General features: G+C 49.6%; 2 protein-coding genes across 4 annotated transcripts in view; one reads left to right on the forward strand and one right to left on the reverse strand.

The window, feature by feature from the left end:
* The window catches only part of mfsd14bb (major facilitator superfamily domain containing 14Bb), a 13238-nt gene extending 7879 nt beyond the window's left edge, over positions 1-5359 (forward strand). Inside the window, exons 11-12 of the mRNA XM_053421343.1 lie at positions 2514-2656; positions 2762-5359. Coding sequence (XP_053277318.1) covers positions 2514-2656; positions 2762-2983 — 365 coding nt within the window. The 3' untranslated portion in view covers positions 2984-5359. The remainder of the gene's footprint in view (positions 1-2513; positions 2657-2761) is intronic.
* Positions 5360-5852: 493 nt separating this feature from the next.
* The window catches only part of lrrc2 (leucine rich repeat containing 2), a 15655-nt gene continuing 4007 nt past the window's right edge, over positions 5853-17500 (reverse strand). For all 3 annotated transcript variants that reach the window (XM_053421346.1, XM_053421344.1, XM_053421345.1), the window contains exons 7-10: positions 8091-8236; positions 7827-7979; positions 6740-6900; positions 5853-6438 (exon numbers count right to left, since the gene is read on the reverse strand). In XM_053421346.1, the coding sequence (XP_053277321.1) occupies positions 6389-6438; positions 6740-6900; positions 7827-7979; positions 8091-8236 (510 nt within the window). In that variant the 3' untranslated portion in view covers positions 5853-6388. The remainder of the gene's footprint in view (positions 6439-6739; positions 6901-7826; positions 7980-8090; positions 8237-17500) is intronic.

The following is a 17500-nucleotide window of genomic DNA, read 5'->3' on the forward strand; positions in this document are numbered from 1 at the left end:
TGTCCACCCGTCTGTCCACCCGCCCGTCCACCCGTCCGTCCACCCGTCTGTCCACCCGTCTGTCCACCAGTCTGTCCACCCGTCTGTCCACCCGTCTGTCCACCCGTCTTATCATCCGTCTGTCCACCCGTCTGTCCACCCGTCTGTCCACCCGTCTGTCCACCCGTCTGTCCACCAGTCTGTCCACCCGTCTGTCCACCCGTCTGTCCACCCGTCTGTCCACCCGTCTTATCATCCGTCTGTCCACCCGTCTGTCCACCCGTCTTATCATCCGTCTGTCCACCCGTCTGTCCACCTGTCTTATCATCCGTCTGTCCACCCGTCTGTCCACCCGTCTTATCATCCGTCTGTCCACCCGTCTGTCCACCCGTCTGTCCACCCGTCTTATCATCCGTCTGTCCACCCGTCTGTCCACCCGTCTTATCATCCGTCTGTCCACCCGTCTGTCCACCCGCCCGTCCACCCGTCCGTTCATCCGTCTGTCCACCCGTCTTATCACCCGTCTTATCATCCGTCTGTCCACCCGTCCGTCCACCCGTCCGTCCACCCGTCTGTCCACCCGTCTGTCCACCCGTCTTATCATCCGTCTGTCCACCCGTCTGTCCACCCGTCTGTCCACCCGTCTGTCCACCCGTCTGTCCACCCGTCTTATCATCCGTCTGTCCACCCGTCTGTCCACCCGTCTTATCATCCGTCTGTCCACCCGTCTCTCCACCCGTCTGTCCACCCGTCTTATCATCCGTCTGTCCACCCGTCTGTCCACCCGCCCGTCCACCCGTCCGTCCACCCGTCTGTCCACCCGTCTGTCCACCCGTCTGTCCACCCGTCTGTCCACCCGTCTGTCCACCCGTCTTATCATCCGTCTGTCCACCCGTCTGTCCACCCGTCTGTCCACCCGTCTGTCCACCCGTCTTATCATCCGTCTGTCCACCCGTCTGTCCACCCGCCCGTCCACCCGTCCGTTCATCCGTCTGTCCACCCGTCTTATCACCCGTCTTATCATCCGTCTGTCCACCCGTCCGTCCACCCGTCCGTCCACCCGTCTGTCCACCCGTCTGTCCACCCGTCTGTCCACCCGTCTTATCATCCGTCTGTCCACCCGTCTGTCCACCCGTCTGTCCACCCGTCTTATCATCCGTCTGTCCACCCGTCTGTCCACCTGTCTTATCATCCGTCTGTCCACCCGTCTGTCCACCCGTCTTATCATCCGTCTGTCCACCCGTCTGTCCACCCGTCTGTCCACCCGTCTTATCATCCGTCTGTCCACCCGTCTGTCCACCCGTCTTATCATCCGTCTGTCCACCCGTCTGTCCACCCGCCCGTCCACCCGTCCGTTCATCCGTCTGTCCACCCGTCTTATCACCCGTCTTATCATCCGTCTGTCCACCCGTCTGTCCACCCGCCCGTCCACCCGTCCGTTCATCCGTCTGTCCACCCGTCTTATCACCCGTCTTATCATCCGTCTGTCCACCCGTCTTATCACCCGTCTTATCATCCGTCCGTCCACCCGTCCGTCCACCCGTCCGTCCACCCGTCTGTCCACCTGTCTTATCATCCGTCTGTCCACCCGCCCGTCCACCCGTCCGTCCACCCGTCTGTCCACCCGTCTGTCCACCAGTCTGTCCACCCGTCTGTCCACCCGTCTTATCATCCGTCTGTCCACCCGTCTGTCCACCAGTCTGTCCACCCGTCTGTCCACCCGTCTGTCCACCCGTCTGTCCACCCGTCTGTCCACCCGTCTGTCCACCCGTCTGTCCACCCGTCTTATCATCCGTCTGTCCACCCGTCTGTCCACCCGTCTGTCCACCCGTCTGTCCACCAGTCTGTCCACCCGTCTGTCCACCCGTCTTATCATCCGTCTGTCCACCCGTCTGTCCACCCGTCTGTCCACCCGTCTGTCCACCCGTCTGTCCACCCGTCTGTCCACCCGTCTGTCCACCCGTCTGTCCACCCGTCCGTCCACCCGTCCGTCCACCCGTCCGTCCACCCGTCCGTCCACCCGTCCGTCCACCCGTCTGTCCACCCGTCTTATCATCCGTCTGTCCACCCGTCTTATCATCCGTCTGTCCACCCGTCTGTCCACCCGTCTGTCCATCCGTCTGTCCACCCGTCTGTCCACCCGTCTGTCCACCCGTCTTATCATCCGTCTGTCCACCCGTCTTATCATCCGTCTGTCCACCCGTCTGTCCACCCGTCTGTCCATCCGTCTGTCCACCCGTCTGTCCACCCGTCTGTCCATCCGTCTGTCCATCCGTCTGTCCACCCGTCTGTCCACCCGTCTGTCCATCCGTCTGTCCATCCGTCTGTCCACCCGTCCGTCCACCCGTCTGTCCACCCGTCCGTCCACCCGTCTGTCCACCCGTCCGTCCACCCGTCTGTCCACCCGTCCGTCCACCCGTCCGCCTGCGGGAGGCGGTGGAGGAAATGGAGAAAAATCGGAGGAAGGGAAGTGGAAGGAAGGAACCCAGAGAAACTGACTGTGTGTGTCTGTGTGTTTGTGTGTTTGTTGTCAGGTGTGGCTCAGGGGATGATCACCGGTATCAGAGGATTGTGTAACGGTTTGGGTCCGGCTCTGTACGGCTTCATCTTCTTCCTGTTCAATGTGGAGCTGGACGACATAGAGCCGGTGTCAGGAAGACCCACAAAGATCACAGAGGTACACACACACACACACACACACACACACACACACACACACACACACACACACACACACACACACACACACACAGTAGTAAACCTACTTCCTGTGTCTCTGCAGAAGTCCATGATCCCCGGCCCCCCCTTCCTGTTCGGAGCGTGCTCCGTCTTCTTCGCCCTCTTGGTGGCGTTCTTCATCCCAGAGAACCAGCGACTGGCCGACGTCAAAACCAGCTCCGCCCGCAAGACCAGTGGCGCCACCGCCCTGAGCGCCAGCCCTCTGGCCACGCCCACCAGTGACACAGAGGACATTGAGCCGCTCCTGCAGGACAGCAGCCTGTGACTGACAGCTGGCCCGGCCAATCACAGCGCTGAGGCCTGAGCTCCACTCTGCAGGTCCGGCCCATTTCAAAATGAAGAGCTTTTATTTTGTATTTCCTCAGATTCTGACTGTTCAGAGAAGAGTCAGGAAACATCAGGCGGCATCAAACCGACGAGCTGGTTTCATCGACCCACAGACATCATATTCATAGAGCTCATGTTTCATCATCAATCAGCAGGAGGGTTATTAACATCCAAAAAAAAATCTGATTGATTAATTGTTTCAACCAAAAATTCCACATTCTCTGGTCACAGATCCTCAGATGAGATGTTTTCCTGAAACCAGATGTTTTATATATAATAACTGATATTTAGAGCAACATATTGACATCAACTACACACTTATGATAATATCATGTAACTAATCGAGCGGCTCTCCATCATTAGTTAGTTTTGTGTAGTGACATTAAAATCTGCTCGGACGCACAAACATCAACCAAGTGGAATTTGACTGAATTATTATTTTAATTCAATTTTCTACAGTTTATTTTCAATCATATCTTTATTATGAATCTTTTTGTAGTGAAAGTTACGTCATCAGATTAAAAACTAATAAAACTAAACAGTCACTGTTAAGCTGCCGCCTGTTGTCAGGTGGGGGGGGGGGGGGGGGTCGTAGTCTTTCAGTCTGCATGGGGCTTCATCTGGTTCACATGTAACATCAGGATGGATCACGAGCAGCGTCTACATGTTGGAACCTTCTCACCTGACGAGTGTGAAGCTCTGAACCAGGTGTGAACGAGTCCGGAGTCAAACCTCCAGACGCTCAGGTACTGAGGCTCACTGGTGTTGATGGAGTCGCTCCACTTGGAGATGTGATATTAATAACACGCTCTGCAGATAGACTCAATCTGGACCTGAAAACAAATTGTGCCATTTTGTTATTTTACTTTTAGTTAATATTGTTTGTAAAGTTTGTTAAAAGTAAAAATATCACATTCCAGAGAAGAGGATTCAGTTTGAAGGGGGACGGCTCCTCCCACAGGCTCCTCCCACCTGGAGTCACTGGTTTGATTTCCATCGTTCAGACGTTTCACTGAATCTTTGAGTTTCTGGATGTTCAACCTCAAGCTGCAGATGTTTGTTCACCATCGATCCCAGTTACTGTAAACGAGACGCAGATGAATCTTTGACTGTGGTGGTGGACTCATGTCTGCCCCTGGTGGCTGGGACAGGTTACAGTCTCATGTCAGCATCATCATCTTCATCATCATCTTCATCTTGGTTTCCTGACGCCAGCTTCAGCCTCACGGAGCTGAACTGATCATCGTCTCAAAGTTTCACGTTATTATTTAATCTTGAACTTTCTTTTCAAACCAAACTCCTCAACTCGGCCGAGAAGTTCCTGTTCTACTCTCTGTAGCTGAAGATGTCAAACAAAGACAGACGCACCTACAGGATCTTTTTCTACAGGTCCGTCTGCAGAGTCGTTACTGAATGTCCCAGAATGCACCCTGTCTCGCATCCGTCTGCTGCTGCGTTCGAGTCTCGCTGGAAAATTCCTCTTGAGCGCCGTCGGTTCTCACGAAGAAACGTTTGATCAGATGTGAATGAACGGGAATCACAGAGTTTTTTATTTTCTAGTTTTAGAATAATTCAGATAAACTTGTTTTTAGACTTCTTGGGATTTTCCAGCGGACGTGAACATCAGCAGATTATATGTCAACATGTTTATTTCATGTAAACGAAACTTGAACAGGTTCTGAATTTAAAAATCAAGTTTCACTCATTTTGGTTCTGAAGAGATATCAGTATTTTCACAGGAGCCGTTAAACCTCGTTAGTTTTTTTTTTGGGGGTAACAACCAAAATATGTTTTGGTAATTTCCACTCTGTGTTTTACAAAATCACTATAGTTGTAAAAACTGAGTTGAGACATTTAACATGTGAAACATTTCATTTACAGACGTCTTGATATTGACATAAATCAGGTTTTTCTTTTTGTGTCAAAACTTTTAAAGAACTAAACCAAGTTTCTTTATATTTGATGTTAATCTCTGAAAACTTGAGCTGATCGTGTTACTGAAGGTTCTGTTCAACCTGCTGACGGAGAGAACAGCTTAATCATTGGAGGAGAGACGGTCACTGATGCAGTCAAACATATAAAGTGGAGATATTGAATATATATATATATTCAATATCACCCCCCCTCCTTTGTGTACATGATGCAGAACATTTGCTGACACTGCACTTTAATTTCTCTGAACGTGCCTCGAATCATTCTCCATGTTGATATCGTTTTTATAGAGAAACCAAGAGAAGTGTTGTGCATCTTTTATCTTATTAAGAACATAATTTTGAATAATATCTATAATAATAATAAAGAGAAATGTATTGAATTTGGATTTGTGATTGTTTGTGTGTGTGTGTGTGTATTTACTCATGGATTTTAATTTCTTTTTACTATTTTTGTTTTTAAAATGTTAAAGTTCCCTCAAGTTCCAAAATAACAAATCTATTACAATTTGAGAAATATGTTTATTTATAAAAAATATACGTATATAGGTTTTAAACCAAATATAATAATTACAGTTGAAGATCAGAACACTTTATTTTTCACAAACCACATTTATTCAATTTGTTCAACTGACCTGACCACAAACACATTTCAGTCTCCGAGCAGCACATGAATACAAATATAAAGATAAAACTCTTATTTTTAAAGATAATGAAGGAAATAACAGCACTGTTTTTTACTCATCTTTTAACTATAACTTAATCAGGTTGCAGCTCAACTTTAACAACTTCACACTGTCTAACAAGTACAAATATATTTGACCTGAAATACATAAAATCACCAGAAGAACAAACAGTTTGACTAGATTCTTTGACACGATAAACTAGATTCACTCCTGTTTAAATATTAAATCTTTCAGAGCTTTTTACTCTTTGAACTGATGAATCCAGTTTTTAACCGACTGTCACAAGTTTCTCAAATCCCAGATAATAAATGGTCAATATGGGTCAAAGATGAGATTAAAAAACGTTTGTGAAAGCGTCGAATGAAAATATCGTCTGAGTTGAATTGTTTCAATGTTGAAAATCCAGTTTTTGGAATGAAAAGTTACAAAACAAAACATTATATCAAACGTAAAAAGATTAAAAAAACTGATTCCTGACAACAAAAATTAAAAACCAAATGAAATATACAAATACCTCAATGTTCTGATTTTAAAATGTACATATCAGATTTCTCTCATATCTCAGAACTTTTTTTATATATTTCAGAAACAGTTTCATTTAGACTTGTGCAGTTTATGACTTGATTCAGAAACTTTGTATTTGCTGTGATTTAAACATGAGTCATTTGACTTTATAACAGAATCAAAGTGTCACATGGTGTGAAGCCTTCGTCCTCCTCCTCTTCCTCACAGCAGGCAGGAGATGGACACCTTGGTGGTGGAGTATGGGACGGTGTCTGGTAAGGGACAAACGTTACTGATAACTTTAAATATATCAGCTATATATTTAATGAACATAAGGAACATTTGTAATTAAGCATATTTTTTGTGTAAAAATATGTGATGAAATATTACAATATGTTTCAACTCGTTCTGATGTAAAGTTCTGTTCTCAATATAAACATATATATAGATACACATATATTAATGTAAATATCGTTTACTTCTATTTGAGTCAATTAGGATATAATCTATAATTATAAATTAGTAATAGATGTAATTGATTATATCTAAAGTTTTAAATATAAATAATATTACCTCTGTCCGTCAGTGTGCTGATGTACGCCTCGATGAACTCCTTCTCTCTGCCGTCCTTCTTCACCTCCTCCTTCCCTGGTTCTCTCCTCCGCTTGCCCTTTTCTTTCTCCTCCTCTTTCTTCTTCTCTGCGTTCGCCAGGTTGTCGCAAAGTCGAATGAATCTGACGACAAACGAATCGGATCCGATTTAGAAAAACACAGAACTCACTGAACTGGACCTGGACTGGATTCAGTGTATGTGGGTGTGTGGCTGTGGCTGTGGGTGTGGCTGTGGATGTGGCAGTGGGTGTGGCGATGGTGTGGCTGTGGGTGTGGCAGTGGATGTGGCTGTGGGTGTGGCAGTGGATGTGGCAGTGGGTGTGGCTGTGGGTGTGGCTGTTGCTGTGGGTGTGGCAGTGGATGTGGCAGTGGGTGTGGCTGTTGCTGTGGGTGTGGGTGTGGCTGTTGCTGTGGGTGTGGCAGTGGGTGTGGCTGTGGGTGTGGCAGTGGGTGTGGCGATGGTGTGGCTGTGGGTGTGTCAGTGGATGTGGCTGTGGGTGTGGCAGTGGATGTGGCAGTGGGTGTGGCTGTGGGTGTGGCTGTTGCTGTGGGTGTGGCTGTGGTGGTGGGTGCGGCGGTGGGTGTGGCAGTGGGTGTGGCTGTGGGTGTGGCAGTGGGTGTGTCTGTGGGTGTGTCAGTGGGTGTGGCTGTGTCAGTGGGTGTGACTGTGGGTGTGTCAGTGGGTGTGGCTGTGTCAGTGGGTGTGACTGTGGGTGTGTCAGTGGGTGTGGCTGTGGGTGTGTCTGTGGGTGTGTCGGTGGGTGTGTCTGTGGGTGTGTCAGTGGGTGTGTCAGTGGGTGTGGCTGTGGGTGTGTCTGTGGGTGTGTCCGTGGGTGTGTCTGTGGGTGTGTCCGTGGGTGTGTCAGTGGGTGTGTCAGTGGGTGTGTCAGTGGGTGTGTCTGTGGCTGTGGTTGTGGGTGTGGTTGTGGGTGTGTCAGTGGGTGTGTCAGTGGGTGTGGCTGTGGGTGTGGCTGTGGGTGTGTCTGTGGGTGTGTCTGTGGCTGTGGCAGTGGGTGTGTCAGTGGGTGTGTCCGTGGGGCAGTAGTACTTGATGTCCGGGTTGCTGCACAGCCTGGTGGGGATGCAGGTGAGCTGCTCGCCGCTGACCACGATCATCTTCAGCGTGCTGATGCTGGCGAGGCCGTGGGGGAGGTACCACAGTTTGTTCTTGTGGAGGAACAGAGTGACCAGCTGCTGCAGCCTGAGACACACACAGGTTACTCACATAACTTCAGTCACGTCCCTGTGGGGACAGCTCAGGCTGGTTTATCAGTAAACTGTCCTCTTCTGACGGGGGACGTGTCCCGGTTACCTGTCCATGTCCTGCGGCAGGTCACTCAGGCCGTTGTGGCTCAGGTCCAACAGCTGCAGGCCGCTCATCCTCAGAGTGCAGACGGGGATGGACACAAACCGGTTCTGTGCAATGTCCAGGTGGACCAGGCGCTTCAGGCTGCTCAGCTGCAGAGACAAGACGCACAGGGACATCGTCTCAGCAAAGACTCACCTGGGACAACACTTCCATCAAAGACAGAGACATTTGTCCTTAAAGAAGAGAAAGATTTGTTTAATTTAACCACAGATGAAGAGGATCTGTCCCCTCAATGTCTCTCTGAGTCCCTCTGTGTCTGTCTCTCTCTGTATGTCTCTCTCTGTGTCTGTCTCTCTGTAGAACTTTCCAGCAGGTTTAACCATTGCTTTACACATATATATATATATATATTAAAAGTGATGAATGTTATGATTTGCTTCTGGGGTATTTGAGGAAACAATTGTGTGCATTTACTCCTTACTTTTGGAATGCAGGCATATTTATGTTATAATTCATATATGTTTAACAATGCCAGGTTATAGGTTTGTTTGTTATCATTCCTGGTCTCCAGAGAGTCTGGGTACGCATGCGTATATAGTCACAGTGTGTAGGTGGCCACGCCCTTAGGTTGCGTTTCAGTTAGTTGATGGTCAGGACTGGTACGCCTTGCCGGTGAGTGATTAACATGTCTAGTAATATACAACAAGAATTAATAACGTGAACGTATAATTTCATTTGGTTAATTCTGGGTTGGTGTTTGTGTTCTGCTTGCAGGTTTACAACCTAATGTTCTGATGTACTGATGTACTTATGTACTGACGTACGGAAGTACTAAATGTCACTAGCTAGCGGTAGCAGTTAGGCTACCTAGCGTGCTTGTTGTGTTTGCGAAAGCAATAAAAGTTCTAAAAGTGACACGAGTGGTATCCGCCGTACTTGGCCTGACACCCTTCCAGTGGGGAATTTATTAGACTACAGCAGGTAGCTAGTAAAAAACTGGACAGTTGTAAACCGCTATCGGAGTCGTGCCAGGAAGTACACGGACCCCGAGCGGAGGATAGCCAGCGCGGAAACGGAGACCCGGTGTCTGGAAAGAAAGCGGCCGGAATTACGCCACTAGAACGGAGGAGCCGAAGCCGAGAGCTAACGGGACCGTTAAAGGGCTGAATAATTCCACAACCGTGAGTAAGACTGTGTGGATAATATAACAGCTGCAGAGTTAAGAGAGTGACTTTGTAAACAACGCCGCTACCTGCCAGAGCAGCCGGCAAAAGACGTGTGTGCAGTTCGCGGACGATCCGTTTGTTTAGAACGATTCTTTGAACGGATCTTTTGTGTGTGCCGTTCACGGACGATCCGTTTGTTTAGAACGATTCTTTGAACGGATCTTTTGTGTGTGCCGTTCACGGACGATCCGTTTGTTTAGAACGATTCTTTGAACGGATCTTTTGTGTGTGCCGTTCACGGACGATCCGTTTGTTTAGAACGATTCTTTGAACGGATCTTTTGTATGTGCCGTTCACGGACGATCCGTTTGTTTAGAACGATTCTTTGAACGGATCTTTTGGACGAGTCATTCATTTTGAACGAATCTTTTGAAGAAGTCCTTTTGGAAAAGGTGATTCTAGTAATTCTGTACACCTAAAGAAGACAAAATGGCGGATAACAAGCCAGATGTAGAGAGCTTAAAGCGGAGGCGCTCCATTGCGCAACGAAACTTTACAACACGAATGAACCGCCTTGAAGTCAGTACTGGCCGTTTACGTGAACTTGAGTTGTCAGAAGAGTTAATGAGATTAAGGGATGATTATGACAAACTCCTCGATGTCAGTAATGAATATATCGACGCACAGAGCCAGATAGACCCTACAGGTGGCGACAGCGAGTTGCGGGACGCCCTGGCGCGGAGAGACGCCAGTGAGCAAAAGTTCCTTGAAACTGAGGGCAAGATCATGGAAATGCTGTGGTCCAAGTATGCAGCGCCAGACATAGACGCTCTTGTAACACAGTTTGAGTCTGCTTTTGATCAGGCTGAGGCGCTCGGGAAAGGTAAAGTAGTGCCATGGGCGCGGCAGGGGGTCGAAAGCGGGAGATTGGATAGGAAACTCCATGGACTCAGAGAGGCTGTGTACACTTGGAGAGACTACCGGCCGCATGGGAAGGATAAATGGACGCTCTTTTTGTCATTGAGAGAGGACAAGGAGCAACTGATGGATGAGTGGACATGTCAACGTGACAATGAGGTTAGGAAGAGGAACAGTACAGAACAGGATGAAGATGGAGGAAGTGGTGACGTGGTCAGTGGGCATGTCACAACAGCGAGCGACAGCCTTACAGCTGCAGGTAACATCACTTTCACCCAACCAGTAACCCTTGCTATTGCTACTCCACCTGTTAACACCCAGCCTGCTGTTGTCAATCCGCCCCTTGATGGGCAGGGAACTGTATATATTGCGAGCTCTCCTTCATTCATGTCCACTGACAGGGCAAGCATCACTACCAGCGCTGCTCAAGGAGTTACTGTCACTAGCCGACCTCAGAGGAGGTATGTAGCAGCTACCACACACAGTACTCCCCAACAGGCATTACAGCCCACCCTACAGTCACGATGGCCTGAGGATAGACTTGGTGTCAGTTTCGCCCATCCTCCAACCCTTGCCAGCACGCCACATCTGTTGAGCGTTCGTGCCGCTCCACCCGTCAATCTCAGCATGGGACAAAGTAGTAGCATGCCACGTGGCGACCCTGGTACGTGCGCCGGTGGGGATAACAGCTCTCAATGGGCCCGACCAAAAATAAGACTCACACCCATAAGTTTACCTAAGTTCTCCGGGGACAGGAGGGACTATTGGCGCTGGAAGGCTGAATGGGAGAGTATCCAGGCGCAAGCGGAGCCTACGGGGTCATGGGAATGCAAGAAACTTCACTTGCTAGACAGTATAGGAGAGACTGTGAAGAGTGAACTCAGACTGTTGCGTTGCAGGGATGCAAACGATATCTTCAGGGAATTAGAGAACCGTTATGGTGATAAAGCGCAAACGACAGAAGAGATCATGTTGGAGTTACAATCACGACCTGCTGTAAAGGACCACCAACCACGAGAGACGTTAGAGTTGATCCTAGCAGTGGAGAGGGCAACATTGGACCTCACAGACCTAGGGTGCACAGACGCTATACAGAATCAGCTAGTGATTCGGTCTTTAGAGAGTAAACTCCCCAATGTCATGAAAAGAGAGTGGCTCATGTGTGTGAGAGACCCTGTTAATAACGTCCACCCAGGAAACCGTTTCGACAGGTTCTTGATGTTCCTGGAAGACCAAAAGTCGTTGCTAGTGAGGTTGGAGCAGTTGCTGCCCAGCAAGCCATGGCCTGCTAATGCTCCTGAGAGACCAAGCTACCGGGAGAGACCAGGTGACAGATGGAGAGAAAAGAAGTCGTTCACTAAGTCTACAGCAAGTGAAGTCAAGAGAGATTCCAAGCAGTTACCATGTGCTGTGTGTGGCGATGGAGAACATGGAGGTAAACTGTTTCGCTGTCAAACTTTCAGGAGGGCCAGTCTGTCAGAGAAGAAAGTTCAGCTGAAAAAGGCAAAGGCATGTACAAAGTGCCTGGATGTTCATGGGGTCGACGGTGCCTGCACTCTAAGGTTCCTCTGTCGTAAGGAGGAGTGTAAGAAAGGCGACACTCCGGTGGACCACCACTATTTCCTCTGCCCTAAGGCACCAACAAAGAAGGATGCTGCTAAGAGGGAAAGCAAAGCAGAGGAAAAGAGGGGACCTCGTGGTCCGACAGAGGAGCAGGAGGCTGTGTTCGCCGAGTTGGGACTGACTCCCCGCCAGTTGGAAGCTGTCCGCAGGGCCTGTACCAACAAGGCAACGTCGAGAGTTTGTTCTGGCAAGGATCTGATAGAACAAAGTGATTTGAAAGAACATCCAGTCCTTATGATGCTCGTACCTGTCACGTCGAAGAGAGGAGACAGTCTTGGAGCCTTGGTCGATCTTGCTTCTGACACCAATTACATTACGCACCAAGCCGCGGAAAGACTTGGACTGACCGGTGAACCAATTTCCCTTGTCGTGTATGGTGTCGGCACGATGAAGGTGAAAGTTGATACAAAAAGGTATCTTGTAACAATAAAAGTGTGGACCTCACGAGGAACCCTGAAGTTCCACGAGATGATCTGCTACGGGATGGAAGACATAGCCAAAGTGGATCGAGTGGTGAGATCGGAGAGGCTGGAGCAGTTTTTCCCCGAAGCTAAGCCGGGAGAACTGGCCCGCCCAGAGAAGATCGATCTATTGATCAGTACTCGAGAAGGCCGATTAGCTCCACAAAGACTGCAAAGGGTCGGCGACCTGGTGTTGTGGGACGGTCCCCTAGGCAAGACGGTGAGTGGTGCGCATCCGGAGCTCTTCGAAGAAGTGGAGGTGACTACATGGCACTCGAAGACGCACTTCGCACACTCTATGAGGGCGGTAGCCGTCAAAGTTGAAGAACACTCCATGGGAAGGCCAGGAAGCCATTTGGAACGAGAAAGTGTGGAGGTTCGAACGACAGCAGCATGCAATAAAGAAGTCATTGAGTGGCTAAAATGGGATAGCATCGGTGCTGCCTGTGATCCTACCTGTGGAGGGTGTCGCTGTGGAAAGTGCCCACCTGGAGGAAAGGAGATGTCCCTTGTTGACGAGAAAGAGCTGGAGATAATAAGGGCAGGTCTAACCTTCAGAGAGAGTGACACCCACAGCGACCAGCCACATTGGGATGCGAAGTACCCATGGAAGGAAAACCCAGCCTCTCTTCCCAACAACCGAAAGGCTGTGGAAGCAACTTTCCTGAGGGCTGAGAAGCGGCTCATGAAAGACCCCCTGTGGAAAGAAGCTTACATGGGGCAAGTCCACGAGATGGTGGGGAGGGGAGCTGCTGTTAAGCTTACTAAGAAAGAGATGGACAGCTGGAATGGCGCCGTGTGGTGGGTGAGCCACCTAACCGCACCAAACCCCCACTCAGTGACTACGCCGGTGCGCCTTGTCTGGAATAGTAGCCAGGAGTTCAGAGGGGTGAGCATGAATAGCATGTTGCTCAAAGGTCCAGACGTCTTAAATCCCATCAGAGCGGTGCTCCTCAGGTTCCGGGAAGGAGAACATGCAGCCATCGGAGACATCACCAAGATGTATAATTCGGTGTGGTTGGAGAAACAAGAGGTCCACGTGCATCGGTTCCTATGGAGAGACTCACCGGAAGATGAGATTGAGGATTATGCTGTCGTGAGGGTGAACATGGGAGACAAACCAGCGGGGTGCATCGCGCAGGTTGCCATGCGAGAGACCGCAAAGTTGCCACAGTTCTCTGATATGAAGGAGGAAAGAAGAGTCATTGAGGAAGACTCCTACGTTGATGACCTCCTCACGTCCCACAATGACCCACACTGTCTAGACAAGATCCTAGGGGGAGTGGAAAAGATACTGACAGCAGGAGGCTTCTATCTCAAGCCCTGGGTCAGGTCCGGTCAAAGTGGGAGGCGGGACGGGACAGAGTCCAAGCCAGTAACTCTGGTGTTGCCCAACCAGCTGGGGGAGGAAGATAACAAAGCCCTGGGGGTTGGTTACGTCGTGCGAGACGACGAACTCTTTGTGATGGTCTCCATCAACTTCTCCAGAAGGAAGAAGAAGATGAGAACTGAGATTGACCTCACTGAAGAAGAAGTGGAAGTAAAGACACCAAACCCACTGACTCGTCGTGTTCTACTGAGTCAGATCGCCGGGCTGTATGACCCGATCGGTCTAGCAACACCTGTGAAACAAAAGGGAGTGATCCTTGTGAGAAGAGCCTTCCAGGAAGCTGGCAAGCTTACTAAAGACACCTGGGATGAACCTCTGTCTGACGAGCTCAGAGGGAAGGCAATTGAACTGTTCAAGGAGTATGCTCGTCTGAGTAGCATCAAGTTCCACAGAAGCCTCACGCCCTCCGACTGGAGGGGTAAACCTTGGGGAATTACATTTTCTGACGGGAGCTGTGAGTCCTATGGCGCTGTACTGTACTTGCGATGGGAGACGTCAGATGGTGTGGTCACTAGGCTGGTAGAGTCAAAGGCCAAGTTAACCCCCCTCGACCAGAAAGGTGACGCGGTCAAGGCTGAGGTCTGCGGGGCTGTCTTTGCTGCACGTCTAAAGGGATACGTATTGAAGCATGGACGATTGGACGTGGAAAAGTGGTACCACTTCATTGACAGTCAGACGGTGCTGGGAGCCATCCAGAGAGAGAGCTACGGATTCCAAACATTCTTCGCGAACCGAGTCGGAGAGATTCAGAAGGCTGGGCCCGTAACTGACTGGTGGTGGATACCAGGCGAGGTCAACATCGCTGATCTAGTCACGAGGGGGTGCTCTCCCGAACTACTGGGTGAGAACTCTGTGTGGCAGAAAGGTCCCAAGTTCTTGTCTAGTCCAGTCGAGGATTGGCCCATGAAGTCCGCTTCAAAAGTGGCAGCTGACGCTAGGGAGATGGTGAGTAAACTCCAGAGAAAGGCCTTCTCGGCAACCCTCACCAGAGCTCAAGCCAAGAAGTTGTTAAATCCTGACAGTCCTGGTGGTGAAGATCCAATAGTCACAGATGGAGTTAGTGGGGCTCCAGCGTCTTTAGAGAATGGGCTGAAGTTGACCTCAACTGAGACCAAGGAGGCGGAGATGCTGTGGGGAGCCACGCTCATAGACCAAGTGGATCCAACAAGGTGCAGTTCTTTAGCTAAGCTCTGTGGAGTAGTCGGTTATGTCCGTAGAGCCGTGAAGAAGTGGCTGGCCTGTGTAGGCAGGGCCTCTATGCCAGCAAAGTGGGAGGCAGTACTGACAGTAAAGGAACGCAAAGCTGCATTCCAAGACCTATGCCTAGCCGCCCAGACGGGAGTCACGTTTCCTGTGACGACGCTAAACAGACTTGTTGTCAGCAGGGATGAAGCTTCAGGGCTCCTGAAATGCTATGGTAGAGTCCAGGCCATTACTCAGGAAGAGACCGGTGTGCCCCTGGTCCCTTACAATGCGTGGATCAGCACACTTCTCACACGAGAGGCCCATGAAGCTAACCACGAAGGTGTTGCTGGCACACTCCTCCGTGCGAGGTCTAAAGCATGGGTGGTGCAGGGACCAAGGATTGTCAGAAATGTCATTGACTCCTGTATGCACTGTCGAAAGGCCAAAGCGAGGATGTGCAAACAGGTGATGAGTGTGCTCCCCCTCGAACGAACTGAACCAGCCGCACCTTTCGAGTTTACGACATTGGACCTTTTCGGCCCCTATGTTGTTAAAGATACCATAAGGCGAAGAACAAAGATGAAAGTCTGGGGCGTGGTGTTCAGTTGTATGGCTTCGAGAGCAGTACATGCTGACATTGTGAAAGATCTGTCGACAGAAGGATTCCTGAAAACATACCAGCGCTTCGTAGCTCTCAGAGGTCACCCAAAAAAGCTCTGGTCGGATCAAGGAACCAATTTTGTGGGCGCCAGGCCAGTATTACAGGGGCTTTATGAGTTCCTAAGTAGCATCAACAAGGATCAGATCCAGAAGAAGGCGGCAGTTGAGGGAACCGACTGGATGTGGGTGTTTCACCCAGCGGACTCTCCCCACCGAAATGGGGCAGCTGAGGCAGCTGTCCGTGTTCTCAAGAGAGCGCTAAGCAGTGTTGGCGAAGAAGGTAACTTGACGGCGCTAGAGTTCCAGACCCTCCTGTACCTCGCTGCTAACCTGTCAAACGAGAGACCAATCGGTGCCAGAGCCCAAGTACAAGATGAGACCGTGGAAGTCGTCACTCCCAACTCTCTTCTGCTCGGTCGCGCAGGACCCAGTGGGGACTCCCGAGGGTTTGAGTATCCAACTTACCCTGTCGTGCGTCTGAGAGCAATACAGATCGAGGTTGACAAGTTCTGGAAGCGGTGGAGCCAGCTGGCGGGTCCGGGCCTCTACATCCGTCAGAAGTGGCACGCGCCTGCTAGGAATGTTGCAGCGGGGGACCTGGTGTGGTTAGCTGACCAGAACGCACTGAGGGGCCAGTTCAGGCTGGGTCGAGTCGTGGAGGTGTGTCCTGACGTGAGGGGCATAGTACGAGATGTGAGGGTGAGAACATGTCAAAGCTTTCCAGTTTTTGGCGGACAGCCCAAGAGAGACCGAAGTGTGGAGAACTATCCCTCCACCATCCTCCATAGGGACGTTAGGAGGTTGGTGGTTCTGCTTCCAGTGGAGGAGCAAGAAGATACTTCCCCACCATGGTGTGTTTCGGTTGGTAAAGGACAGTAAAGGATCCCCACCATGGTGTGTTTCGGTGACGGATCAAGACCCCCCCACTACCATCCTCCCAGAGGTTGGTGGTGTGTTTCGGTGAAGGATCAAGACCCCCCCACTACCATCCTCCCGGAGGCTGGTGGTGTGTTTCGGTAAAGGAGGTTGTGATGTCATCAAGGACAATGTGTGTTGTTTATGGACATCAAAACTTCTATGAACCTATAGTTATTCATGTCCAAGAATGCAACAGTAAGTTATGTGCATGGTTGTGGAATGAATTTCACATGGGAAAGGTTAACTGTTTCGGTTATAGTGGCCTACTTGGATTCTAGAATCAGTAGGCCAAGTGGGAGGTGTAGAACTTTCCAGCAGGTTTAACCATTGCTTTACACATATATATATATATATATTAAAAGTGATGAATGTTATGATTTGCTTCTGGGGTATTTGAGGAAACAATTGTGTGCATTTACTCCTTACTTTTGGAATGCAGGCATATTTATGTTATAATTCATATATGTTTAACAATGCCAGGTTATAGGTTTGTTTGTTATCATTCCTGGTCTCCAGAGAGTCTGGGTACGCATGCGTATATAGTCACAGTGTGTAGGTGGCCACGCCCTTAGGTTGCGTTTCAGTTAGTTGATGGTCAGGACTGGTACGCCTTGCCGGTGAGTGATTAACATGTCTAGTAATATACAACAAGAATTAATAACGTGAACGTATAATTTCATTTGGTTAATTCTGGGTTGGTGTTTGTGTTCTGCTTGCAGGTTTACAACCTAATGTTCTGATGTACTGATGTACTTATGTACTGACGTACGGAAGTACTAAATGTCACTAGCTAGCGGTAGCAGTTAGGCTACCTAGCGTGCTTGTTGTGTTTGCGAAGCAATAAAAGTTCTAAAAGTGACACGAGTGGTATCCGCCGTACTTGGCCTGACACCCTTCCAGTGGGGAATTTATTAGACTACAGCAGGTAGCTAGTAAAAAACTGGACACTCTCTGTGTCTGTCTCTCTGTGTCTGTCTCTCTGTTTCTGTCTCTCTGTGTCTGTCTCTCTGTGTCTGTCTCTCTGTGTCTGTCTCTCTGTGTCTGTCTCTCTGTTTCTGTCTCTCTGTGTCTGTCTCTCTGTGTCTGTCTCTC

This window comes from Pleuronectes platessa, chromosome 4 (genome assembly GCF_947347685.1).
Source record: "Pleuronectes platessa chromosome 4, fPlePla1.1, whole genome shotgun sequence".
In the NCBI taxonomy this organism is placed as follows: Eukaryota; Metazoa; Chordata; class Actinopteri; order Pleuronectiformes; family Pleuronectidae; genus Pleuronectes; species Pleuronectes platessa.